The sequence below is a fragment of the Serinus canaria genome, chromosome 12 (genome assembly GCF_022539315.1).
Source record: "Serinus canaria isolate serCan28SL12 chromosome 12, serCan2020, whole genome shotgun sequence".
In the NCBI taxonomy this organism is placed as follows: Eukaryota; Metazoa; Chordata; class Aves; order Passeriformes; family Fringillidae; genus Serinus; species Serinus canaria.
The window spans coordinates 12,222,309-12,247,870 of NC_066326.1; the positions used below are offsets into that span (position 1 = coordinate 12,222,309).

General features: G+C 40.2%; 2 protein-coding genes across 3 annotated transcripts in view; both read left to right on the plus strand.

The window, feature by feature from the left end:
* IL17RD (interleukin 17 receptor D) overlaps positions 1-16,206 on the plus strand; it is a 42,356-nt gene extending 26,150 nt beyond the window's left edge. The window contains exons 4-13 of the mRNA XM_009091054.4: positions 714-832; positions 1,485-1,605; positions 2,590-2,634; positions 2,729-2,880; positions 3,261-3,326; positions 4,182-4,236; positions 5,181-5,291; positions 6,933-7,117; positions 9,394-10,330; positions 12,695-16,206. Coding sequence (XP_009089302.3) covers positions 714-832; positions 1,485-1,605; positions 2,590-2,634; positions 2,729-2,880; positions 3,261-3,326; positions 4,182-4,236; positions 5,181-5,291; positions 6,933-7,117; positions 9,394-10,330; positions 12,695-12,810 — 1,907 coding nt within the window. The 3' untranslated portion in view covers positions 12,811-16,206. The remainder of the gene's footprint in view (positions 1-713; positions 833-1,484; positions 1,606-2,589; positions 2,635-2,728; positions 2,881-3,260; positions 3,327-4,181; positions 4,237-5,180; positions 5,292-6,932; positions 7,118-9,393; positions 10,331-12,694) is intronic.
* A 4,729-nt stretch (positions 16,207-20,935) lies between these two features.
* The window catches only part of ARHGEF3 (Rho guanine nucleotide exchange factor 3), a 104,943-nt gene continuing 100,316 nt past the window's right edge, over positions 20,936-25,562 (plus strand). Inside the window, exon 1 of one of the 2 annotated variants that reach the window (XM_018915044.3) lies at positions 20,936-21,227. In XM_018915044.3, the coding sequence (XP_018770589.3) occupies positions 21,193-21,227 (35 nt within the window). In that variant the 5' untranslated portion in view covers positions 20,936-21,192. Of the gene's footprint in view, positions 21,228-21,895; positions 22,082-25,562 lie in introns of those variants that run through there. The other variant, XM_050979286.1, reaches the window with a different exon arrangement.

The following is a 25,562-nucleotide window of genomic DNA, read 5'->3' on the forward strand; positions in this document are numbered from 1 at the left end:
CACAAAACTGTCACAGGGTAACACTGGCATTTTCCTGGGATATTCACATCACTGTGACTCAGTTTAGTCATATCATGAAGTAATTCTGTGATGAGAACATTGTAAAGACGCTGTGCTAAGTTGCAGTAGAGTAACTTGAACAAAATGGGTGTAGTTCTGGCAGCAGTTATGAATAACTGGAAGTATACATGCACTGGAATAAATTCCATTCCACTTAAGTCAAGTTTTATGTTGGCCCTTACTGTACTAGAACTAAAGAAGTTGTGACAATTGTTACCATTTTAATCTGGTAGTCTCAGAGAGGATAGTAAAATTTGTAAAGGACTATTTCTATAATTTACCAGAAAAAATTTATATTTGATTGCTAAAATGGAAATGTGAAGTTACTATGAAGTATTTCTGAAGGTGAAGAAGGTACTGATAACTTACATTGCAGTGGTCATTTGGAAGCCCCTGATGAGACATGGGCCCCTCTGTTCCAAGCATTACACAAGTATGCTGTGATTGTAGCTTTTGCCAAAGACTGAATTCTAGATAGGCAAGATGGAATATGCAGAACTGACATACAGCAACAGGTATTAAATACAAACATGTTTCATATGACTGATAAGTTTTAGTTTTAAAGACAAACTAAATATATTCAAATCGCATTAAATACCACATTATGCATTTTGAAATATTAACCTTCTGTTTAAATGCCTTGCTGTTTGTAGGGATTGAATACCTGAAGGGATTTCGAGTAATTCTTGAGGAGTTAAAGTCGGAGGGAAGACAATGCCAGCAGATGGTTTTGAAAGATCCAAAGCAGCTCAGCCCCAGTTTCAAACGAACAGTAAGTGCTTCGTTTCAAGAAAAGTTTCAGTGTTGTTTGACTGTGAGTACTCTTGAAGGAGTTTATCATCCTGGAATGGTTTGGCTCATTAAAGGTTATCCAGTTCCCCCCCCCGCCATGGGCAGGGACACATTCCACTATCCCAGGTTGCTCCAAGCCCCATCCAGCCTGGCCTGAACACTTGGAGGGATGGGGCATTCACAGCTTCTCTGGGCAGCCTGTGCCATGGCCCCACTTCCTTCACACTGAAGAATTTCTTCCCAATATCCAATCTAACCCTTCCCTCTTTCAATTTGTAGCCATTCCCTCTTGTCCTATTGCTCCATGCCCTTGTAAAAGAGTTGGTTGGTTCCCAAAAGTATTATTGGTGAAATTAATGATATTTGTTGCTTTAGAGACAGACCTTTTTCTTTTTGATAGGAACTTTCCTGAAGCTGGGAGCTGCCATTTGGGTGACTAGAGTACAAATGCACATCTGTAATAGTCTACATCCAACCATGGATTGAGATTCCTCTAGTCAGTTTGGAATAGAGAAAGGATTCTTAATGTATTAATTTCAGCCTTTGATTGCAAAATTGTGGGCTTGGTTTGAAAAATACTTTCAGCTGTGATCATTGATGTTAAAATGTGTGCAATCTTGTCTTTTTTGTAGGGAATGGAGTCCCAGCCCTTTGTAAACTTGAAGTTTGAAACAGATTACTTTGTAAAGATTGTTCCTTTTCCTTCCATTAAAAATGAAAGTAATTATCACCCATTTTTCTTCAGAACTAGATGTAAGTATTGCACATAATCTGGTGTTGCATATACTGTAGAGTTGCATTTTGTATAGTACTGCCTATCATCTCTTCAGTGGGCTTCCTTTCCCTCCCCTCAGTGTTTTGGTTTTCCCAGCAAAGGAATGTAGTGGGTGATGTTGGGTGAGTCTGAGTTAAGTAGTTACTGACACTGTTGTGGAAGGAAGATCTGGGTGTTAAGGCAGAAAGAATTTGCATGCCATAGATAAATGTGCGGTGTGTGATCACAAGTGTTAGGGAGCACCAGAAGAAAATTGCCTGGAGCAGGATTGTTCCTGTGGTTCTCAGTTAACTCTTGAAGATGGTTTGCTCCTCTCTGGACATTGTGAAGTAAGGCAGGGTTTTTTTTGCTTTTGAGATTACAATTTAAAAACAGCTGTCTAAAGATAGATGTAGAGGAGGACATCTAAAATTAGATAGCAGCACATCAAGTTGAATTTCTTGCAATTACTTAGAGGTGGAGGGAAGAAATTTGAATAAGCTCCTCAGTGCTCACACAGTATGGAGAGAAATTGCAAGTACCCTTTGAGGTGAACTGTTGATATTTGTCCTGCTAAAGGTGTTTTTCCCTATAAAACTTGCTGAAGGTATTTTCCAGTCTGTCTGTTAAGGCACTACCATTGGTAGTAGTGCTCAGCATACTTACCTATTCTGAGTAAATATACTTAAGACTAGTTTTAACTTCCTTTCCTGGTGTTCTGTGCCTGGTGTTATCCCTTTTTTCTGAGAAATGTGATATTCAAATTAATGGATCTCTGTTTCTCATATAAAGAGAAGGGACTAGAAATCATAACAAAGGAGTTAAGTTTGCAAATTGCATTTAGTCCAGGTATATTAGAGTCTGGGAAAGAAGTGAGGGTTCTCAAAATTATGAGCTCCCTACTGTGGCCCTTGTTCTTTTTCTGTTTAAATTGCATAGTAGTTTGATACTGTATAATTAATATTTTTTCTTTATATTTGTAGCATGTGAGTTGTTGCTACAGCCAGAAAACCTTGTTTGCAAGCCTTGTAAGTAAAATGTAGTATTTCTATATAATTATCTTTTAAAACTTTTCTGTACTTGAAGAGTAATTTTGCAATTCATGAATATCTCCTCTGACAGACTGGAAGCCAAGGAATGTGAATGTTACCCAGCAAGGCTTTAACATGCAAGTGTCCTTTGATCATGCACCTCACAACTTTGGGTTTAGGTACTACTTTCTTCACTACAAACTGAAGCATGAAGGACTGTTTAAGCAGAAGACCTGCAGACAGGTACATGGCTGAGTCTTGTAGCTCTTACAAGCACAAAAGCTATTAACATGAAGTGTTCTGAAGTCTTACAGGAACTTAAAAAACTTAATATAAAATAGTGTCTGTTTTAAAATTGTAAAACTGTTTGTAGCTATTTATGTAAATAACAATGTGCTGTGATAGCACTCAGCAGTCAAAACCAGGCTTGGGGACTCCATTGGGTCTGGATAACACAACAGTTCTGCAGGCAGATAATTGTATCAGGGAATGGGCAGAGTTAGTTCTGCTGGTCTAAGGTGTGTTAATACAAGAGGGCACTGCCTATTTCTAAATCAATGTGAATTCTTTATTAGGTTTTCAAAGTATGTGAATTGCTTGCAAAATATTCTTTCTTTATATAGGAGCAGAACACAGACACTACAAGTTGTCTTCTTCAGAATGTGTCTCCAGGAGATTATATCATTGAGGTAACATTTCTGAACAGTCTTCTGTACAACACCTAAATGAATATGTTAATGGGAAAATGGAGTAAAATTAGAATATTTCAAATCACTCTGGTAGAATTGAACTCCAGGTATCCCTACTGAAGTAACTTGGACAAGTAAATTTTCTAGAATGGTGCCTTTTTAGGGCTTACCTAGAAACAGAGGCCAGACCAAGTTAGAAGAATAAAAGCAGAGATATTTAATGAAGGGCCTTTTGGTATATTAAGGGCAGATGAAGCCTCCCCAGGGGGCTACATCCAAAATGGATGATGGGCAGGAGTTTTTTCACATATAAGTTTGGTCCATTTACATATCAGGGGTTAATCCTCCAATTACAGCTTCAGGTAATGAGGTCAAATTCCCTCAGTTTGCTCCCCCCAATTCACTTTTGTTTATACTTTTCAGGGCCTGAGGCTGTAGGGTGTCCTTGGAACACAGGCCCAGAGGGATTGTTTGTCTGACCAAAATGTGAGAAAACTTAACTAGTACTTAATATGGAGTTTGGAGTTTTGCACTAATGTGGTACAGGATGAATACATGAAAATACAAAGGCTGGAATCTCACAGCATCAGAATGTTCTTGACTTTTCCATAGCTTTGCTTCCATGAGTGCACAGCACTTTGTGCCTTAAACTGGAGTTGTGGGCCTGCATAATTCCTGAACTTTGATTTTTATTTTTTCTAATTGGAATTCTCTTTCTTGGTCAATTTTTATTATACTAGTGCTGCTCTTAAGTTTTAACTGTTGGAACAGTACCTTCCTTCACATTTGGTCATAAAAGCTGTTACAGTTATTTTCATATTGCAGAAAATAAAATTAATCTTTTACTTTTCCAAGCTGGTTGATGACACTAATACAACAAGGAAAACAATGCACTATGCACTAAAACCAGGTATGAATTCTGTTTTTTAAACAATATACTATATTTACTGTACTAATGTAGATTCAGTTTAAATTATGTTGGAAATAAATCTCTGTTTGAGATTTTGTCTGTTTGCCATAATCTAGATTATTGAGGTAATTGTGCTGTGCTTTTTGGACCTAATGAAAAAAGAGTGGAGATGCACACTTGAGCATGCACATGTGCATCTCTGTGCATTTATATTTAGTGGAGTTTAGATCAATCCATCATTGGAAATCTTTGTGGGAAAGTGGTTTTTGTTGTGTATGTGGGTATGAGGAATGATAACCTAAATTGCATACATCTAAGAGTACAGTAGTGGAAATACTGCAATGGAACTGTGGGAGCAGCCTGCACACATCACCTGTGTCCTTCAGCCCTGGTACCAAACCCAGCAGTCTGGAGAACCTGTCAGGTGAATGCTTCACATGCCTAAGGGTCAGACTTGTTTTTGAGAAGCTAAACAGGGATTTCAGAGTGCAACTGCAGCCTCCAAACAGCCACAGATGGATTCAGTGGATAAAATGCACTGAATCCTAATGCACATTTCTAAGGGTAATCTCTGCAGGAAGGCAGTTCTTTCTAAGCGGCAGGTTCAGCACCTTGGAACAAAACATGTCAGGTCCAAATGACCACTGCATATCTCATCCAAACTATTTGCCATGGGGTTCTTCTCCTGGGGCTGGTGTGATTTGCAGGTCTTGTTACTTACGAGAGTCACTCTGATGCTGTGGCAGTGGGGCAGCCACTGTAAAACCTAATTTGAAATGGAGCAGAACATGATACTTGAGTATATTTGATATACTGTGTCTTGGACAGTATATCAATTACCTGATAATAGACTACTGCAGCAGTTTTGCATTCCCAGTGTGAAGATTCCTTTAGATAATAATGCAGCTGATTTGCATATGGCTAATTGTGCTTTCCTTTCCAAGTGCACTCCCCGTGGGCTGGCCCCATCAGGGCCATTGCCATCACAGTGCCTTTGGTTGTCATCTCTGCCTTTGCCACGCTCTTCACTGTCATGTGCCGCAAGAAACAGCAAGGTAGGAGGCTCCCCTCAGTGCAGTGCCACTGAAGTATGTGCTTTTGTAACCCAAACAAGTCCTCATTGATAGGCTGGCTCCAGAAATACCTTTATCTGAAAAGCTTGCTGTTCTGTTTCTCTGTCCTTCCTCTCCTCAGCTTTTTGTGTGCTGAAACTTGTAGCAAATTCTTAATCAGAGCTTGATGGTAATTGGTTGCCTAGACAGTATTGTATCACAGATCAGGATTGTAGAAAGGAGAGAACAAAAGCAATATTGGAAAATACTTGTTATTTCATGTTTCTTTTTCTTTGAAAAAGTACCATGTGACCCTGTAGATTACAAACAGATTTGTAAATGGGTGTGTTTTAAACATTCCCTTATTTTACTCAGAAATATCTAATTCATATTTATTTTAAATCAGAAAGAAAGTAAAGCCATGTGATGCCAATACAATTCACAGTGCTGTCTGGAATACTGTCTACAGCTGCTATTCCAGATTTGCTCACTTTCCTGGAAGTTGCCTTTACCTTTCATTCTAAGCCATCTTCCTGAATTTACTGTAAGCCCTGCTTGCAGATGTTTTTAGATTCCATTCCTCCTTGCTGACTTCTCTTCTGTATCCAGGAGCTGGCAAGCAACACTTGATACATTTAAATGTTAAAAATACCTTGGCTTTTTATATCGAATTTAAAGAATCATGTGGTTTCATGAATAATGGAAAAAGAGATTACTTCTCCAAACCTCACATATCTGTGTTATCCACCTGAATTTTGGCACTGAGATATACTGCAAGTGCTATATGCCAGCTGGGTTAAATCCTTTTACCTTCTGGTCTTCTGTAGTTATCCCCTTTGCTCACAGCTAGCACAGTTCCAAAAAACAAAAAACCCAGACAAATCACTGAGGATTTGTCTACAGAGAGAGTTGTTCTAGAATAGTTATTCCTGATGAGTTGTTCTGAATTGAATCCCTAGATGGATATTTGTATTTTGAAATACTCATACTTTATTCCAAATTAGCTTAATCAGCTGTAAAACTAGATTGAATTTGTCTGGCATAAGGCCAGACTTTTATGTTCCAGCATAAAAGGATCTATGCAAGGAAATAAACACTAATAGCTATTTTGGTTTAAATGAATAATATCTTAATTCAAATTAATGTCAAATTAATGTCCATACATGGGTGTGTATATATACACTAGAGAAATCTTGTAGGATATCCTGAAAGGGTCTGTGGACCTGGAGTTTAATGTTCTTACCTGGCTTATGTTGTGGTTTGGGTTTTTTTAACAAGAGACTCTGTTAGATGGAAAACTCTTGAAGCTGTTACATCTTTTATGCTTACAGTGTTTGAACAGAGATGTGAAGACTGTTGAGGTGGAATAAAGGTGAAACAACTACATTCTAGCTATAAAATAAATCTTCCTTGTGTTTTCTGAGTTGGGCAGAAATAACTGCACATTTAACTTTGAAAGTGTATTCCACATGCAGCAACTCTTAAGCTGGATAAATAGAGTGTGTACAACTTTTCTTTTTCAGGACAGAAAGGAGAGGAAAATATTTAGGAAAAAAACCCAAACATTACTGTATGCATTAGTAAAAAGCCTACAAAAGTAATAAAAACCAAAACCAATGAACTTTCTGTTTTCTTACACTTTAGAAAATATATATTCCCATCTAGATGAGGAGAGCTCAGAGTCTTCAGCATATGCTGCAGGTATCCATGTGGAAAGACTTCGACCCCGGCCAAAAGTGTTCATCTGCTATTCCAGCAAAGACTGCCAGAAACACATCAATGTCATCCAGTGCTTTGCTTATTTTCTTCAGGACTTTTGTGGCTGTGAGGTAAACTCAGCATTTCATATGTAAACAACTTTTCCTTAATTGAAACAGCACTCCCAAAATTTTCTGTGCTTGAACAGTACGTATTTCAGTGACTCCTTTCCACAGAGATAACTTCTGTTACTTTCTAAATTTAGGCTGTATGAATTTTCTTTACTTGGGGAAATGAAGAGATCTTATCCAGTGTAAAAAAACCAAAACAACCCAAACCAAGAGAATAGTGGAAGGTGATGATTTCAGCACTTTCATTCAGCCACGTTTAGCTTTCTTTGAGTTTAATGCTTTTTCTGTTCAGTAGGCCATACATCTTTATAGTCATCAGCCACAAAGAGGTATTGTTGTCTACCTGATATACTTTGGTATTCCTAAAGTGTGTTTTGTATTGTAATTTAAAAGAAGTTGAATTGATCAAGACTTCTACTCATAGAGCAAAAACTGCATTATTAGAATCACTTGTTGACAGCGTGTAGTTGCTAATTTATTTTTATTTTTTTGCTTCCCTTCTGTTCCATTAATACTGTGAAATCAGCAGCTCTTTCTTTTCTTGTTTTTGTTTGAATGGTATAAGAGAGACATTTCAATGGCTACTTTGAATGAGCAGGCTTAGAATCTCATACTGCTCTCTGAAATGGAATCAATATGTGACCAGTTTTTCATTTTTCAGCTGGAAAAGGCAGGACAGTTGCTGGTCTCTTTGTGCTGCATTTTTCCCCATCCCTGCGATGTGACTGGGATGAGCTGGAGCTGGGTTTCATTACAGCAACTCTGCTCTCTGGTGACCAAAGACAGAAACACAGCCGAGGCCTCGTGTGTGGTGGGGATGGTCGCAGCTTTTTCATCTGCTTAAAATAGTTCAGTATAAGCTATTTTATAACTAACTTACTTAAAACTCCTTTTAGAGATGTAATTTAGCCCTCCTACACTGCTCCTCTTTGGAATAGTGTTGAGATGAGCTCTTACTGCTCTAACCATGGAATATATGGTCTCGGGCAGCATAGAAAATTGATATAACAAAATACTGGTAGCATCTCTGTACAGAAATAATTTGTGCTGTTATTAAAGCTGTGTAGTCTAATATAAAAAGTGATGCTTAATGCATAACAGAAGAATTGCACAAGTATTTTTCATATGGAATTGGAATGTTTTCTCAGAGGACAAAACCAGTGGCATTTGATAGCTATTTAAAATAATAGGATTTTTATTCTGGACAAGCTTTTTCACAAAGAGCAGGCCACACAGGATTTTGAAGAACAGGAACAAAACCAGACACAAAACTACCTGAATCTCCCTAGCAGCAGTAAAATGACCTCTCTTCCCCTGCATTCCCTCTCCTCCCAAGCTTAGAGCTGTCTGTTTGGAAGGAGCTGACCATGATCTTCCAGTCCAGCTGACCAGCACCTCAGGCAGGATCGGTTTCTTCCTGTAGCCAACTGTGTGGCAGCAGTTTTCAGGAGTCCTTGTGTTCTGGGCATCTACCTACTCTTTCTTCTGATGGGGCAAAGTTTTCTGCTCTGCTGTGGGTGACACAGCAGAGCAGAAATTGTTCTCTGGAAAAATGCTTCAATGAAGATTTTATAAGTGGTTTTGATGTGTGTCTGTTATGCAGGTTTTTTACATCTGTTTTTTTCTCTCATCCTACTACTCATTCCTCCTGTGAGATAAAGCCTTTTGTCCCTCATCTTGGTACACAGGCATTTCATATAATGTAGAATGGTCAGAAAGCTTGACCAAGTACAAAATAAAATAACTCCTAAGATAAAATTTTTCAGAGCTTTCATATCAGATAAAATTGCTGTAATTTTGCATCCTAACTGGAAGATCTTGATATTATTGGCCCTAATTATGTTTATGTCTAGATATGAAAATTCTTGGCATAAGACTTCATTAATATGCAAGGATGATAAGTGAATATGGCACTTAGGGGCACAGTTTAGTGGTAGACTTGGCAGGGCTGGGTGAATGGCTGGGCTTGAACCTAAGGGTCTTCTTCAATCTAAGCAATCCTGTGATTCTGTTACTTCCATTACATTCAGCACATTATGGACCCAGACACAGAATGGTAAATTGTTTGAGGCAAGCACAATTGTTTATTGTAGATTGATGATACCAAATTTGATTACATAAGTTAATTGGAATTTACTTCATCCAGCCACATTTTCTATGTTCTTTTTATTCCCCAAGAAATATTGCTACGTATCAAATCCATAGTGGGCATTTTTTAAGGAGACACTTGGGTTTATATACAGAAAACTTAACCAGATTTTTTCCCCCCTTTTTAGGTGGCTTTAGATTTGTGGGAAGATCTGAAAAGCTGTAAGGAAGATCAGAAGGAGTGGCTTATTAAAAAAATAAATGAGTCACAGTTTATCATCATTGTGTGTTCCAAAGGAATGAAATACTTTGTTGAAAAAAAGAACTGGAAGCACAGAGGAGTAACCAAAGATGCAGGAAAAGGAGAACCCTTTCTCTTTGCTGTGCTGACTGTTGCAGAGAAGCTTCGGCAGGCCAGGCAGAACTCAGCTGACCTCTGCAAGTTCATTGCAGTTTACTTTGATTACTCCTGTGAGGGAGACATCCCTGCCATTCTGGATCTGAGCACAAAGTACAAACTCATGGACAATCTCCCCCAGCTCTATTCACACTTACACTCCAGAGATCTTAGTGTACAGGATTCAGAGGTGTTTCCTGTAAACATCAGTAAAAGGAATTATTTCAGGAGCAAATCTGGGAGGTCCCTTTATGTTGCTATTTGCAACATGCATCAATTCATTGATCAGGAACCAGATTGGTTTGAGAAACAATTTATTCCCTTCCCTCCACCTTCTTTACACTACTCAGAGCCTGTCATGGAAAAATTTGATTCAGGCTTGGTTTTAAATGACTTGGTGAATAAACAGGTGATGGATGGTGATTTTTACCTGAAAACAGATCTAAACATTTCAGTGGGGAATTCAGACTCTCACTGTATCATTCAGCACTTAAACCTTGGAGAAGATATAGAAACTCAGGACATTCCAGGTGGTGGCAGCTCTGTCCTTCAGCCATTGCTACATGTTGTTAAAGCTTCAAATCTGAAAGACATGCCTCGAGATTCTGGGATCTATGATTCATCTGTCCCTTCATCTGAATTATCTTTACCTTTAATGGAAGGACTATTGACAGACCAAATGGAAACATCTTCCATTACAGGAAGTGTTTCTTCATCATCAGGTTTAGGTAAGATACAGCAGTGTATCAAAACTTACTGTGCATATTTCAGGTACTGTGCATACTTCTGCCATCTCCAATTAGGTAAGGTAATATGTGAGAAGCCATATAAAAGGCTGCAGAGAAAGGTAAACATTGTATAAAGATGGTAAAAAACAACACAAAATTGAAAATACTTTAAAATATAAAATAAATATAATATATAAAAGTATATATAATAAAAATAAAAAAAATAAAAATAGAGTAACTTTGGAAAAATTAATTTTTCCTAAACTTACAGTGTGTGGAGGAAATCTTAGCTAGATAAGATTTCACTAAAATTCTATTAATAAGACACTGCTCATTAATTGAGAGATAGCTTCTTCTTTCCAGGGACTCCTTGGCAGCTGGGATTTCAGCTGACAGCTGTGTGCTGTAATCAAGAGGGTGACATGGTCAAGCATTCTCACAGACAGCCATAAATCTAAACCTGGCATCCTATTTTGCTCCAGCACATCCTGGATCCTTTAGGGCTATGTCTACTGTGGTTAGCTCAGGTTTCAGAATGACATCAGGCTTCTCACCAGATACAGGGCTGGGGAATGAACAAATGGCTTTCAATGGAGTAATTTAAATGCTTGGAGGACACTCTCCAGAATAGACACCCAGCTCAGATACCTCCAGTTAGAAGGTGTCAATTTTGCCTCAGGCTGTATAAAAAAACTGACCTAATCTTACAGTTACAGGATATTGAACTGGCATCACAGCTGCCTCAGTGAGGAGTGTTCCAGCGAGTGTATTGATATGATAAAAGTGCTCTGCTGAGATTTGCCTTAAGCAGCTCTGTGGGACATGGATTTGTAGAGAGTTTTTAAGACTTAACAGAAAGCTTACACAGTATGCTGTGTAAAACTTGAACTCTGTACAAATCCATTTCCCACACAGCTACAACAGGTGAATATTGTATTTTGATGGTTGTATGCTGTTCTGCATTCTAGAATAAGTGTTGACAGTGTGTTAACTAGACTTTTCTCTTGGGTAAATGAATTTTTTGTTCTTCTTTAGATAATTCATAAATAATGTTTGATGCCAGAATTTTCTTGGAGGAAGAGAATACAAATGCTGATTTACAAATATGGCACCTATCACTTAGTCTATGTGACTAAATAGTTAAAATCTGAAAAAAACTTCAGGTGGAAAAAAAAACCAGATTTACTGTTTCTGTTTTCAGAATTAAAAATATATTTTTTACTTTCCTACCATCTTCTAACTTAGTCTTTTCCCACATTTGTGGGAAAAAGTACAGATGATCTAGTGAAAGGTTCTAGTGAAAGTAGGATGCTAGTTTAAAATGCGTGGCCTCCCTGTAAGAATGCTTTCTCAGTGTCCCCCTCCTGATTCAATGGCTGAGCTGTCAGCTGGGTGTCCCAGCTGCAGGGAGGCACAGGAAGAAAGAGACAGTCTTCCCAGTAATTAATTCCCAAGTCACATACCCCCTTGTTAACATGCTTCAGCTGCAGAGGTTAAACGTTAGAGCTCTTGCTGATGTACCAGTGTCTGAAGAAACCCCAGTTTCTGCCATTTTCCCATTTACTCTCCTCATCCAAAAGCACCACCCTGACTGACTCTCCCCCAAACCTCCCTCACCCAAAGGAGACAGCACTGGAAATGGCTCTAAAAGCATCATCTGCCTTTTGGACTGCAACCCATTAAATTTCTTTAGTGTCCCAGACATACAAAACATTTACAGCCCTAATATTTATATGTGTGTGAATGAGAGGAGTAAATAGAATTTTTAAGATTTTATTCTTGTTCTGAGAGATAGACATGTCCAAATTATTGTTCTTAATTCACCCTACATTTCAGTTTTGTATTTATTTTACCTGTTACTTGGTCAGAACAGATGTGAATAGCTCTGACATTGAGCATTTCAAAAGATCTTTCCTCTCTTCCTTAAAAGGCCAGTTTGATACAATCTTTTGAATAAAAATCATAAATCCCCTAACTTAGAATCCTTTCTATCTTTGAGTGCAGTTCCTGAGCAGACTGCTGGTCTGCAAAGTAAAGATTCTCAAAGATATCATCCTATTTGGCATCCTCAACTGGAGTTCAAACCAGTTTAATTTTGATGAAGTACCAACAACCAAACCCTTACTAGGGCCATTCACTAATGAGGTCTTCCCTAAGAAGATTCCCTAAGATTTTCTTCCTGCCTGGGAAGAAAATCCTTGTTGTACCTCTAGATAACATTTTGCTGAGCGTGACAGTTCAGCCTCGGGAGTGCCAGACAAGATGGTGCAGAGGCATTCCATAAGTTGTCTTGGCATTGTTTCTGAAATACTGAGTACAAAATCACTGTTTCAATTAATGAACTTCACTTTTTTCCTTTTATAGGGGAAGAAGAACCTCCTGTAATGACTGCTACAAAATTCTTAGTGCCTGGAATATGTAAAGCAGAACTTCATTGCCACATCCACTCTGATGAACTGCAGGCAATTGCTCCTTTATAATACATTACAACATTGTTATGCATTGCCACTTTATCAACAGCCTCTGTTTGTGCTTTAACTACCACACTGTCTCAGCACCAAATCTACTTGAAGGAACAAACTGCCCCTGAAGAAGATCTGTTATTCCATTTTTTGTGGCCAGTAAACTTGAATCTGATGGTATTTTTATAAAAAACTCTTTCATGATTTGAAAAAGGTAGCATGGAAAACCAGAAGAGCATACATTTAAAATAATTCCTGTTATAATTTAAATGTCATTATATTACACTGTTTACAGATGCTATAATCAATATTTACTATTTTTTCCTAGGAATAACTTTGCAACTGGACATAAAATAGCTTGGAACACTAAGCCTTAGTAAATTTTGTAGTCCAGCCTCTAGTTTTAAGTGCTGATGTACTTGATGGCAGGAGTGTTGTAGTGAATGAGAACAGGATATTTTTTCAGAAGCAAGATAATGCCAAAGGTGACATTAAGAAATTCTTCATCAGAAGAAATAATTTTCTTTTCAAAATGTTTGAGCTCTCTTCCTCAGCCTCCTTATCCCAGGTGCTAATGTGTGTCAGCATTTAATTGCAGTGCATGTCTCCCTCCTCTGCATGGATCTCCTCTGCAGTCTGGCTGTGGTGACTCACAGGCAGCCCCACTCTGAGGCTGAGGATCATTCTATAATAGACAGAAATACAGGTCTTCCATCTGCTGAATGATACCATGGAAACAAAGCTTCCTGTTTCTTCTTGAAGGGCTAATACAAAGAATAAAGAGCTGGGAGAAGGAAGACCATATCTTGTATTGAAGATATTCTAGGTTTGTTCAGCCATGAGAGGAGTGTGCTTTATGGGGGGTTCATATTATCATTTGAGGACAGGTGCTACAAAACCACCTGGGCTAAACCAAGCCAAGACCAGCAGTTAAGAGGCAGGAGTACTTTGTCTGGAGCCAAGCAGTGAACAGAAGCCAGTGAGTTATTTTGCAGTTTACACTCCTTATCATCACTTAGTGATGAAGATTGTGTACTGTCACTAGTGTTATATTAAGGAAAAATGCAAAAACTACCACTGGCCATTTTTATCTGCTGACACAGAGAATGCATGTCCTGTTTCCTGCAGTGACAGGTGGGTAAATCTTCATCCAAAATGTCCCTCCTGTTTCCCAGGAGCAACTTTTCTGAAATTAAATGCATCTCTGTAACTGCAATTCCAGGCACTATTACAGTAATAATGGGAGCAGCAAATACTAAAGGACACCTCACCAATGTGCCTTTGCTCATTCTGGTCAGAGTCAAATTCTGGCTCATTTAACCTGTATTCACATTCTACTAGCAGGAGGTTGCTTTAAAGAGAATTAAGGGAGAATTCAAATACCTCAAATATTCTCTTAGTTTTATAGATGAGAATTAGACATTGTTAACTGTTACATTTTTTTATCCATTTTAATAGCATGAGATAGAACTATTAAGTGATGATTTTGGCTGAGTAGCTGTAAAGCTCACGGGTTGTTTTCTTGGGTTGTTTTTGTTTTGTTTTGGGTTTCTTTGTGTCAGTTTATATTTAATCATTGGATTTTCCAAACAAAGGACTCTTGAGATTGTTATCACTGTTGCAGTAAGAAAGTGCTTTAACAATTACTTGTGTATAACAATTAATGGCAGAACTCTGACATGCTTTGCAATTGTAATAGAGAATTCTGTGATCATTTGGATCAGCATGTGTTGGATCTGGAGGGCCTTGTCCAGTAAGGAAATGTTCCTTATTCTCTCTGCTTTCTGAATTTCAAAGAACACTACATGGAAGACTTCAAACTTTACAATATCGAAGTTGAGGTTATTTTACACACACAGTGAATCATCTGTGCCTTTGATGATTTTTTTAAGGCTGTGCCTTGGGCCTTATTGAAGGCAAAATTCTCCATGTTTGCCCATTGCTTGAAGGTCAGACCAGGCACAATCATTTGGAGGTAAATGCTCTTCCACTAAATCCAGCTGTGAAGGATATCCAGCTATGATTTTGTGCAGTTCTTGTTATTTTACTGGAGAAAGTGTTTGGATTGAATAAGACAAGGCAGAAAAGTGACACAACCTGTGTGCTGAAGATCTGCTGTGCATAGAAATGCCAAAGCTGCACAACATGAGAAGGAGGAGGAGGAGGCAATTTCTTAGCAGTGAGCTGGTGAAGGTAATGCTGCTCTTATCCATGGGAAGTCTCAGCTCACTTACTGTTATTCAGTGCTGGGCTAAAGATTGGGAAGATTTCCTTGTTCCATTGAATACAGTGGCAGAATCAGTATTATGAAATGAAGTTCAGTTTTCATTTTGAGCTCTAAGAAAGCTGAGTGTTGAAAAGGGATGAAGGCAGTTGCACAAAGAATTGCTTGTCATTAATGGTTTTTTTATTTGTTCAAAATTTGCTGTACAATCTTGCAAAACTTATTTGTTAATTATGAAAAGTCTATGCAGATGACAGTCACATCTAGGGGTGGGAGGGAAGAAAAATTCCTTTATTCCTTCTTAGCTTAAGGTGGAAGCAGCATATTTTATGTACTCAGAAGAAAGACAGTATAATTAAGTGAAAATATAGATTAGGATGGCCCACACCTCAAGTTTACAAAAGTAAGAGAAGTAATACTTTAACTTAGTATAGCTTTTTTACAAAGTCACAGTTCTTAAAACAGTTAGATATTGAGATGCTGGAAGGACATAGTACTGGATTGGCAAGAGTTCTTTATGCTGGGAGTAGCAGCAAAAATCCTTGTAAGAATTATTTTTTTAAAGATATGTTAACACACATCCTAGAGGTTAGCTTACTACTGTTTCCAAGCATTAGTAAATTCTAAACATCATCTTAATGGTGAAAGGATCCCTTTAATTTCTGCTACATTCACCTGTGTGGACACTGTGTATTTCATAGTGTATTTTCTGGAAGGGTGAAGAAACATTGGAAAGCTGAAGGCTCAAGATGTGACAGTGTGTTCAGCATTTTGAATGGGAGTATAGTTGCCATAATTTGTACCTGTCCATGGACACATCAACTGTTGAAAATAGACTGCACATGACATTTTCAGAAATAATGTTTTGTCATACTTTAATTTAGAAGTTAAATACCAAAATAAAATATTTTTGTGTAATTTCATTCATTGGGCTTTTCTTATACTATTAAAAAGAAATGGCTTAAAAGTGCAATGATTTTATCCTGCACACTTTGAGTCCTGCAGTTCCACACAACACACAAGCAGCCAGACCTCCTAGCTGCTGTGCATGCCCCGCATGGGAGGGAAGCAGCTCTTTCGATGGGTCTTTGTTATAGTCGAGCAACTCTAAGAAATGTTAACTTCTAAAACTTCTGTATGGGATGGACTGGGTCAGATTTTATTTTTTAATAAAATTGCGTTTAATATGATTTTATGTAATTTTTTCCTGTATCTTCCCTGAAGGTCTCCTAGCAGAACATGGTTGTTCTGCATGCCAGGTGAAACCTATCATGTCCACAAAACTGTAATAATTTGGATTAATTTTGTGAAAGAGGATGTGAGAAATACTTAAGATTTATATGTGGGTTTTTTCATCCAGCTGATTTCAAAGCACTGTTCCAGTCAGTGAATGCTGCAAACTGTTGTAGGAGTAAGCATTGAAATTTAGGAGTAAGCATTGAAACCACTCTGATTCCTCATATTGCTCAGGTAAATGAAGGGGATCTAGTTATATAATGTTAGATATAATGTTAGATATAATGTTAGATATGGTAGGTGCACAGTTTGTGGTAATTGGGAGTGGGGCTGGCCCAGCCTCATCCCCAATGGGCTACAGCTGTGAGCAGCAGGTGAGCAGCATTGAAGGTAACGAGCCATGGAGTGCCCAGGGCCACTGACCAACCACCCAAGGGAGCAGAGGGCACACAGGTGCAATGCATCAACAGGAGGGGATAAAAGGTTGGGCTGAAGAACAAGAAGGGCAGATGTTTGCAGCCTCCTGGATTGATAGGATGTTTCTCAGTATGGGCAGATGCCTGAAGCCTTCTGATGAGGTGAGGTGTGACTGTGTGTGGGTGGATGCCTAAAGCCTTCTGGAATTGTGTGGGGATACTCTGGATTGTGGCTGCCTCAACTATGGCATATAATAATTTATTGAGTAATAGGCTTCATAGTTATAATAGTAAAAATCCATGCAAGAAGAAGTCAACATGTGAACAAATTTCTTTATCAGGTAATAAAAAGACATAAAGCTGTAATGAAGGCCAATTTACAAAAATCAAGCTTTTTTTTCCAGGTTTTCTGGTAGGGTCACAGGCCTTGGCAATAGATGGCTGGTTGAACTAGCATGAGTGAGTGTATGGAATGCTATCCTGTTGGGCTGCTGATTTAGTTGGAATTCTAGCTTTTTACTTGCTACGGGTGTGCAAAAAGATCTGCTTGAAAAGAGGCAGTCTTGTTGATTATGAGTCAGGTGAGTTTGTTTCATGGCAGTCCATCATTTTGGCTTTTTTTTCTCCATGGGGGAAGTGTGTGTCTGTGGTTTCTGGTAATTCTAAACTCTCTGACCATCTGCTCCCTGTGCAAGTTCTGTATTAACCCTTTAGCTGTAAATCAACATCAAATTGCTCACAAAACTTGCTCTGAATTTTTGTAAGAACCAGACAGGTTTATGATGAGATTTTACTCAACCTAAAATACTTGTCATTGATAATCATAATTCATTTTCCTAGGAACACAACTTGTCTTCAATATCGCATATCTTAACAGCCATGGAACCCTGGATTGTACCAAGGACTTGGGAAACTGATAGTCTTTTTTCCATTTTAAGCTACATTAACCTTTAGAGCTTGTCTTTCACTGGAATATTGACTACTTCCAATAACTGCAAACCTGGAGTTCTTCATTACCTTTGCCAGTACAGTAAAAATACAGATCAAACCTAAAAACAGAAGTCACCTTCTTGTTTCAAAAAAATTATTTCTAACTCAATTACAGAGACTTAAACTTGTCAGATTGGATGCCTTGCATAGTAAAAGGGAAAGTTAAACACTTGGAGAATGGGTTTATTTTTCACAGAGTTGCCAAACTGAACTGTGTTTTAAAGAAAAAAATTTCCCAAAAGGATTTTAAGTTGAGTAAACCAGTGGCAGGAATGTTTTCAGGGCAGCAAGCTACTGTCTGGTGAAAATAATTTCTGGTGCAAGTTGTAGAACTATAATCACGATGTAAAAGTGGTTTTTTTGGTGATTCTTTAGGCCTTTCTGGAAGGCAGTGGCCACACCCTTTTTAGTAATGCTTTATTTCTCAGGTGATTCAACCAATCTCAATGGGTCTGGTTATGAAATCAGATACTAGTGATGGGAGTGGGACATAGATGAGACAGACTTTTCTTTATAGGTGCACAACTGGTCACATACAGGCCATGAGCAAGTGTTGCTGTCCTCATGTTACCTGAGAACTGGGTAGGAACTAGGTAAAGTATAGGAAATAGATCCCTTGGGAATGGAGGTGTGCTGGTGTCAGCTCAAGGCAGAGCACAGGACTTCATATCTTGGTCTTGAGCCATAGTGGTGATTGTGTTTGGTTAGAGATGATTGTTGCAGCTTTGGCGTTTTGCAATAATTTGTGTGGTGGAACCGCAGGGCACTGGTTCATGTCAGAGTGCTGCAGCACCACTGCAGCAAATCATCTCCTGATGGAGCATCAGGGAAACAGAGGCACAGCAAGAACTGCAGCAGAAGGAAGAGGTAGATTTGGGGCAGACGTGAAGCAATGGTTTATTTCCTTTACAACACCCCACAGAGACCTCTGAAGTGTGAGGTACCTCGGGGCAGACTCTGCAGGAGCCTGTTTCACCCCACAGCACTCCTTGGTACTGTTCCTCTGGAAGTGCACTGCTTGATGAGAACCTGGTTTGCAAGAATGACTCCTTTATAATTTTGATGAAAATCTAGAGTGATTTAATTGCTGTCAGTTACATCATACTTATTTCAAAATAATTAAAAGTGAGAATAGAATTAGACCTACTTGTCTTTAGCAATGTCTCATAGAGGGGATGTACCCATAAAAGCTGTGAGTCATCAACAGAAAGGAAGCTGCCTGTTCTTTACTGGAGCTTTTGCAAACATGCCAAGGTGTGTTTAGGTGTTAGGAAGGAAGTCACCATCTCTTTGCTGAAAAGTTGGACAATGCTCAGCTACTGAGGGTGGAGTGGGAATACCAGTGACAGTGAATCAGGAAAACAGGGCAGGATTTGTGTTTTCCCACTCTTTGCTTAGACTGCCTCCAAAGCTGAGAAGTACCACTATACTTATTTGGATGTTTTTAACCTTTAATTTGCTTGCTAAACATATTTTTAAAGTATAACAGTCAGATATCATTGTGTTTTTAAGATAATGTTTTGGGACTGAAGTAATAATACATTTAACAGTTGAATTTTACATTTGGCATACTAAAGAAAATTCCATACTTGCTATGATTTTAAAATGCTGAACAAACCACAGTTACAAATTACATTATATATAGTCTTTAAACCCAGAAAATATAAATTTGTAATTACTCAAAAGTGTTCAGTCTCCCTGGACAATGCTTTTACTTGAGTGTTTGAGCAGATTCTACTTTGTTATATAATTATAATTGTTACATCAATTAATTGTTCTTTCACTGTGTGCATAAAGTAAGTGGAAATTTTGTGGACACATAAAATACTCTAAAAGTTAAAAGTCTCTAAACAGAGCATCTCTTCCCATTTCCTGATAATGAGTATGAAATAAAGCTTTAAAACAGGGGTCTGGAACTGCTGCTTTCCATGACAGGCATGGTAGGTCCCAGATGAAAAATGGACATGCACTTATAGCCTGTGCATCTCTGTTTTGTAACAGGCACTGACAAAACAAGGGATGGGATGTCTGTTTTCCACTTGTCTTGGCTGCAGCTATGGCAAAGGGTCAGTGTTTCAGGAACCCAGAAGTTATTAGATTGAGCAACCTCACAGATTTCTCCCTTCTGTTAATTATATCAATGCTGCTGGGAGCCCAGGTTTTGCCCATAACCTGGTGTTGCTTAAAATGTAAATCCCTGACTTTGCCATAGGGCAAGAGAAGTACCAAGTCTCTATACACCTGTGTAATTTATGTGAATTGCTACTTTAAGAGCAGAAAAATACTCCAGCTGTAAACTATTATGTAAAACTACTATGGCATCTTGATGGCTGTTATCCAGTTGAATTGTCCTTAGTTTAAAAATAATTCTCCTTACAAACCAGTATTTTTAAATATGAAATTAATTCCAGGATGTTTTCATATAGTTTGGAATTAAGAGATTACCATAGTGTTCCAACCTGCAGAAATTACATGACTTAGAGACCTTTACTTAAAACAAGGTCTGATGTCCATATGTCTCTTCTATACCACATTCCTATCCTCAGCCATTAGAAACAACTGAGAGATGAAATCTCCTCACAAGATGTTGGTTTAGAGAGTAAGGCCAAACCATAGTTAAGTATTAGTTATTCTGCTGTGAAACGTTTCTGGTGTCTGGGCTACAAAATGTAATGAGTTCCTTTATTATTGTTTTTCCATTGGCTGTTTTATGTTGGCAATGCTACTGCTGTGAGAGACCTACCACCTACATGCCATTTGTACTTGTTTTAAGTGATGTAATTTTAAGTATGTATTAGTATTATACTGACCTCAGTCACAGAAAATAAGATGATCTTTACCAGGCATAGTACAAACATAGACTATAAAGAGTCCCTCATCTAGAGTCCTCATCATCTACCTCCATCTTCGCATCCTTATATTCTTCCAGATCAATAGGGCTTTTGGGTGTGTTTCCATAGTACTACTGTGTTCAGAGCACACGTGGCCTGTTACCACCGGAACATTATTTGTCGCTATTTTCCAGAACTTTTTAACCTAATGGGACCTGCTCCTGGTCGCTTGCTGTAAATATCGTTTGAGACAATCAGCGTGATGCGATGTCCTTGGCTTTTCTCTGGTCGGTCTGAGCCCTTGGCTGTTCTCAACCCCAGCGTGGCTTCATTCATCTTCCCCGGGCGGGAGGCCGGGGCGGCGCAGCCCGGAGCCCCGGCAGGCGCAGGGGCCGGTCAGGGCTGCGGACGCAGTTGCTGTGGGCAGGAGCAGCCGGGGCGAGCCGTGCAGAAGGGACCTGGAGCGGAAAGGAAGGACGGGACAACCGAGGAGCAGATTGGAGCCGGGAAGGGCGGAGAGGCGGGCGGGGCGGGCGGCGGGGCGAGGCGAGCGCACACAGACACAGCCCCTGCCTCCGCCTGCCGTGACAGTCGCCCGGAGTCCCCGGGACCGCGTCCCGCTCGCTGCCGCTGGCTCCCCGTGCCCACCTTCCGCAGCCCCTTCTCGCTATCGCCGGGCCGGGGCGGCAGCTCCGCCAGCCGCATGCCCGGAGCGGGGCAGGAGCAGGACGGCGCAAGGTGAGTGCTGTCCCCTGGGGCTGGGCAGGTGGGCGCTGCCAGCGGAGCTGGACGGGCTCGGCTCTCCTGGGGGGCCGGAGGCAGCGGAGGTCGCTCCGGGGGGACCCGCCGCGCCTTACGGGACTCGGCACGGAGCGGTAGCAGCGGTGCCGCGGCGGGTCTGGAGGGGACTCCCGGCAGCTCCTGCTGGCTGTAGCGGGGCTGGTCCTGCTCCAGCTCCTCGCCCCGCTCCGCGATGTCCCGTGCAGGGGAGGCCGCAGCTCCGCGCTGCCCAGATCGGTGCGGGCGCCGCTCGTGCCCCGTGAGGGGCCCTGAGGGGGCGGCTCCGGGGCCGGCGGGCGCTCGACCCGCTCCCTCTCGAGTGCCTCTATTAGTTTATGCTTTTGAAGAACTTTCAGCGTTTGTTTAGTGGCGAATCTTACACGAGCGCCGGCTTCGAAGGAAGGGCCGCGGTGCCCGGAGCCGGCCGCCTGCTCTGAGCCCCGCGGGGGTTGTCACGGGCCGGCTGTGCCTCGCTGCTGTTGGCCTCGACGGGGCCCGGAGCCGGCTCTCGGCCCTGCCCTCCGCCCGCACGGCCCCCGCCTCGGGCGAGGAGGTGGGGGAGGCTCGGGCCGAAAGGAAAGTGGAAAAAAACAAGCGGGGAGCGTAGTGAGTTACACTTACGGAGTGAGGCTCCGCAGCCCTCGGCGGGCTGGGACGGGAGGCAGCGCGGTCTCTGGGTGCGCAGGTGAAGGCGCGGTGCGCTCCGTGCTGGCTGCGGGGTCAGTGCGCTACTGCTCATCTCAGGGCTGTGCTCGGCAGCGGCCAGAGCTGTGATTTACTGCGGAACCCTTCACGTTCATGCAAGAACTCCGGTAATTTTTTTCCTGAATTTCAGTTTTTTAATTGAGTTTTTATATAGTTCTTAAATCTTAAGGCTCTATCAACGTTCTTGTGTACTTTTCCCGTGTATAACTACATTTATTAATGCAGTTTCTGGTTCAGTGTTATCCTTTAGTACATTTTTGCAGTTAAAGGGCAGAGGAAATTCCCTCACCCTCAAACACTTGCTATGGAATTACTTTGGTTGCATACTTGGTTTGCACCGTGTATGGAGGTCTGCTGAGTGCAACAAGTTATGAGATGGATGTTGTATCTGTACAGAATTTGTATTCAGAATAGGAGAACCCATGGGATTTGGAAACCAATGGAGCTAAATATTTACTGCAGAATAATAGTGCTTGCACAATGTAGGTGGTACAATGTGTGAAACAGAGCAGCCGTGGTGCAGGTGAGGTAAGGGAATGCACAGGTATATCTCTGGCTTGTCATTTAGTGGATTGAGTCCTATTTAAATTTTTCATATGTATGATATGATACATGTTCCCAGTAAATGTTTGTTAGGCAGTGTCAGTAAATAAAATGTCATTGTTTTGAACAGAGATGCCATTCACTCTCTACAGGAGCGGTGTTGGGTTAGCAGTGTGACAAGGCCTTGTGACCCACTGTAACACTCAGTATCATTCCCTGCAAATTCTCACAGACCTCCACTCTGTTTTGAATAGCTCACTTCTTCTCAGGACTGTTTTTGTGTAGACAGTTGTTCTGGAATGATTCCAGGTTGTGGGAGTTGTATGTGCACATAATTTGGAGGTGTATTGTATGGAATTGCTTCCAGCAAGTGGCAAGTGAGACCACGTGGCCTTAAACAAAACTGTTTTGTTTTGCTGCTCATGAATTGAAGTGGGTGACACCCGCTTCTGCTTGGGAGTTTATGTGTAACACCTTCATATTGACTCAGGAGCTTTTTTCCTGTGTTAAAAAGCTCCTGAGTGTTTCTTTTTTTTGTATCTTAAATGTTTTGCTTTAAGTGTTAGAGGAAATTAACCTGACCTCTTAAATTTTGTTTATCCTGGTGTTTTTTTTTTGTATGTTTCAGTGGTTTAGGTTTTTGAAAAATCTCCTTTGAGGAAAGAAATTTTCTGTGCTTCTTTTCTTCTTTTTTTTTGTTGGTTTTTTTTGGTTTTTTTTCTGTGTGTATGTGTGTGGTTTTTTTTGGTTTTTTTTTTTTTTTTGTGAGAGAATCTGCCTCCTACTACAAATGCTGTAATGAATGCATTTGGAATCATTTTGGAATACTTCGTGTAGGTGCTGTATTTTATTGAAGATGACTTATACTCAGTGTATGAGTGAGAGCTGCATTTGGAGAAACAATTTGTCGCCTTTTAATTCCTGTTAGATATGAAGGGAAACTAGTGAATGATGTATTTGTGGAAGACAATTTTGTTTAATTCAACTAGCCTCTTTATGTGTCTTTGCTTTGTTCCCAAAGTGTGCCTCTCAACTTGTGGGGATGTATTGTGGATTCCAGTTGTTCGGGTCATATGAAATCCGGAATTAACAAATGGCTGAGGTCTTGCATAATCTTTAGCAGTGTGTAAAGTTACTGATTACTGTAGAGTAGTATCTAAAAAAATTAGAAAATAAAGGACTTGGTAAATACGTTCCATTAATGTGTGATTAACATGCACCTCCTGCTTTTCTTATGACTTTAACAGCTATAAAGTGACTGTTCTGAAATAAGTGGGTATTTAGGAAGTGGCTGTGGGCTCCACCCCAACCGTGGCACCGGGGATGTGCAAACACACAGACTGTTCTCCCCTCTGGTGCCAGCCGGGGTAGGACGTGCAGGGGTGTGCTGTCAGGTACCGAAATGTGGGCAATGATTAACTCGCAGGTGCTCAGCACAGCACGGCGTCAGCTGAAAGGGTTCCTGGCCAAAGGATCGGGCTGTTAATACCCAAACGCAGGGTGTGTACATTCATTTACTTCCTAAGCAGGGCTGCTCAGTAGCCCGAGGGGAGGCTGCTGCCTGGCCGGAGGAGGTCTTTGCAGTAACGCTGTCTTACCCAGACCACTGCTGAGGGCAGCGATTGAAGCTATGGCCAGCGGTAAAATGTAGCAATTCCTCCAAAAGAATTGTTTGAACTGGACAAAAGTAGAAGCTTTACGTTCTTGGCAATGAGAGGGGGTTTTGGTCTTTTATGTTAAATCATTAGATATGCAATCAGAAATGTAACTAGCAAGGTGCCCCATACTATTGTTCTTACTTTTTCCCGTTTGTGAAGTTAATTACCCTCACAGTCCTCTAGTTGCCCTCGTAGCTCTGCAGGTGTAATCAACGTGAGGTACAGCTTGCATTCAGAAAAGCTTATTGGCCTTACACTGCTGAGGCTTACATCAACTTGGAAAGTTGGCAAGAATTATCTGGACTTGTGTGGTTTCTGTAGAACAAGAACAGCTGCTCTGCTGGTATCATCTCTCAGACATCTTAGTTGTTAAAGTGCAGCTTTTTTTAGTTTATTTTAAACACTTCACCATTTCTCCTAAATTAATTTTCAGTATTATAATGAGGAGAAGAGTATGTCCATTACACTGTGTGTACTGTATCAGGAATCCTACTTGTTTTATTTTAAATACAATAGTGTGCCCATGTAGTGTTTCTTCAGAAGGTTTTGTCAGGACTATCACCTACTTCCTGAAGATGACAACCAGATCTTTGGACAGGGTGTGTTTTTTGGGTGACTGACTCCTGCTTATGTATGGCCTTTACTTGGGAAAGGTTAAAAAAGGCAGGTAGGAGTTGCAGCAGCAGCAGGTTTGTGTGGACACGGGCAGTGATGAGGGTGTCCCAGGCCTGCCATCACCCTGAGGACAGCTGAGGTTCTTAGGTGAAATGCTTTGCTTACAGAAGTAGCTGCTGTCAAATTTACATTAGTTGATGCTCCGTAGATATAATTAATAGCCAAAGAAAAAACCTCACTCAAGTGAGTTGATTGTTGTGTGGATGGGTGGTCTTGTAAATTTTCCCATGTAGGTTTGGATTTCTGACTGTGCTTAGCAATTGCAGGTGAAAAGCTGTAAAAATTCAATTTTAGGGCAATACAGCTCTTTGTCTGCCTTTCAATATATTGAATAACCAAGAATATAAATGCAAGGCTAACTTAACAAACTTAAATTGTATTGAACTGTGCAATAGTCCTGAATAAAATAAGTATGATTATTAAGATAGTAGGCTAAAAGCATCATCATTTTAATTTTAGGCAGAAAATATGATACCCTTCCAAGCAGATAAAATTTTAACCTGCTGCCATTTCCTGGTAGTGATGATTCTGATAAAGGGAAAAATGTGGTGGTATTTCTCTTGGCTTTACTTTGTTCTTAGTGTATTTTTGTTGAGGATAAACCTCTTTATTATGAGGGAAGCAGGAATATGCTGAAAGGATGAGAAGAATATGAAGAAAAGGGACAGTGGTTGTATTAACTTTATACTGGACATGTATTTTTCTTCTGTTT